This window comes from Telmatherina bonti (genome assembly GCF_933228915.1).
Source record: "Telmatherina bonti genome assembly, chromosome: 22".
Taxonomy (NCBI): Eukaryota; Metazoa; Chordata; class Actinopteri; order Atheriniformes; family Telmatherinidae; genus Telmatherina; species Telmatherina bonti.
The window spans coordinates 22,358,938-22,361,437 of NC_136631.1; the positions used below are offsets into that span (position 1 = coordinate 22,358,938).

General features: G+C 38.8%; 1 protein-coding gene across 2 annotated transcripts in view; it reads right to left on the reverse strand.

Annotated features, from left to right (window-relative positions):
- Positions 1–2,500, reverse strand: part of LOC306772560 (single-stranded DNA-binding protein 3) — a 42,600-nt gene that overhangs the window by 28,528 nt on the left and 11,572 nt on the right. For both annotated transcript variants that reach the window (XM_079262087.1, XM_079262086.1), the window contains exon 4: positions 868–952. In XM_079262087.1, coding sequence (XP_079118213.1) covers positions 868–952 — 85 coding nt within the window. The remainder of the gene's footprint in view (positions 1–867; positions 953–2,500) is intronic.

Consider the following 2,500-nt stretch of genomic DNA (forward strand, 5'->3'; position numbering starts at 1 on the left):
AAAAAAAAAGAGTTCTTGGTTTGTTCCAACATTTCTTTCATTTAGAGGCTCAAAAGCAGAAAGCAGACTTAATCTCAAAGCATGAAGTACACTGTATCCATCAGATGATTCTAACATATGCAAGAGCAAATATACATCCAAGAGACAATATGAAGCTCAGTGTCATGTCAGCTGTAAACCTTTAAACTGGAGAAGATAGGAATTTGATGAGAAACCTTGGAAATTAAGGAAAACCAGTCACTCTTTAGAGGTGATGCTCAAAGCTGGACAAGTACCACTGGTCTCTGAGACACGAGCCCACAGAAGCCATCTACGAACCGCAGCACCGTAAAGATTCACCTCTGTTATCTGAATTTAGGCCAACTGGAACATGTTGCTATTAACTTTCATGGATGTATGTACAAAAACCTTCTTCCAATTCCACTGCAGCTCTCAAATATGTCTAAACAACAAAAGTTCTTCTGACCTGATAAAAAAAAAAAAAAAAAGTGGGGGAAACTTCATGCTCAAATAAGAAAATCCAGCCAATTTTATTTCATTAAAGGAAAGTTATGAAATTGTTGGTATATCCTATCAATTACAGCTCTCCAGCAGGAGGACAAAACCATCCAAACATGGTGAAAAACAAGCTGTATTTTGTATGTGCAGAGGGCAGAATATAATCTCTATTACGCCATTTAATTATATTCCCAGATGTCAGACACTACCCTCTTGTTTCTACTTTAGCATTCTTCAGCAGACAACATGCGCCTCAACATATTAAAAAAGAAGAAAAAAGTAAGTAAAAACAACAAAAGTTTGATTCAAGAGCACGTCAAATGGAACAATATCAACAAAACAACTATGTTTGTAGAAGCTGTCACTTACATAGTCGTGGAAGGCCTTCGCCTCACTGGAGTGTTCACACGTCTCCCTTCGGTCTGGAGCTGCACAATACAAATCCCAGAATACACTACAATGAAGAGGGAAAGAAGGGGTCAGAGGTTACCAAACAGAGCAATACAAGCACATGTGTAACAGCTATTCATAACCCATTCACACACTCTTACTATCTCCTTAGTACTCTCGAACCACCTCTTATACACTTGAGCAGCTTTGGAAGAGGGACACAACGCCAGTGTCACCCCCTCAATCAACCTCTCACTCACTCAAAATACACACACATATACTTACATTATCATACTTGCATGGATCTCTTGTTACCTGCATCCTTGTCATGAACCCACACTTTGACAGTTATACCAACTTTAACAAATATAGTCTAAACACGATGCTGTGAACAAGTCTGCGAATGTGAAAGTTTTACGTGTTTGTTTTACAAGGAAAGTTATCAGTACAAACATGACCAAGTCTGTGAGCTCCATGTTAACAGGACTTTGTATATTTTCAGTTTGAAATTTGTTCATTCACAGTTTGAGTGCATTCTTCAGAAACTCAATGCAGTGATGAATGTTTTCGACTACAGCTGAGAAGATTTAAAAAAAAAAAAAAGTCTTAATGTAGTAGTTGATCTGGTAACTCTGGTTTTAACATTAAAAACCACACGCCTTAATGTATTTTACTTTTTCTGACTGCAAAAAAACGTGAAGAGCAGAAAACAGGATAAAATGCTGAAAAAGTAAACTGTTGGAAGTAAGCAAAACAATGAAGCACATCAACTTGTATCATCCTCTAACAATAATAATTACATTTTAACCAAGGCTCTCCAAGATCATCCTGCTGCTTTAGGGTGAATTCACACCAGCCTCGCTTTGTTGTTTGTCTTCTCTTCTTCTTCAGTAATTGTTGATGCAGCACAGACTCAGGCAAGGACGGAATATGGTAATCAAAATGTCTGGTACTAAGTGCATAGCGAAAGCAAAATCAGACCGACTGAATGTTGCAAACCGGAACTGAACTGAGTCTAGCAGATAAGTCCCAGAAACTCACTTCGACTGGGGACAGAATTTCAAGACATGTCGCACTTTCCTTTGGTTTTCTTCACACTGCACTTTTAGTCAAGTTGACCAAACCTCCTGGAGAACGTCACAAAGTTACAATGACTGCTCGGTAGGGGTGGTAAATCCCCAAAATGACAATTGACCAAGAAGGACAAAAAGCAGGAGTAAGAAGAAAAACCTGGCTTGTCCACTGGTCAGAACTGAAATCCAACTGATCCACCGCAAACAAACAATAGAGAAGCAATACATTTATTCAGTCTTTGAGTTTCTGTTTTTACGTTAATCATTCACACCTAATGAGGTTTACACAAAAGTCTGTCCTGTAGAAGCAGCAGAGGAGGCAGGGAGCTATCCAGCACGCTGCTCTACATGACTTTCTCTCTTTGGTTTACTGGGTGAGCTTAATTTCCACTCAGCATTTTCCTTCCACTGTGAAACCTGTAGACAGGTGTGTGCTTTCTATAATTCTGCCTAATAAAGCTAATTAGGCACTTAAAAAGCATCAAGGACCCCGATACAAGCACAATGAGCTAAACTGTCATTTCAAAAAAAGTTTGAAT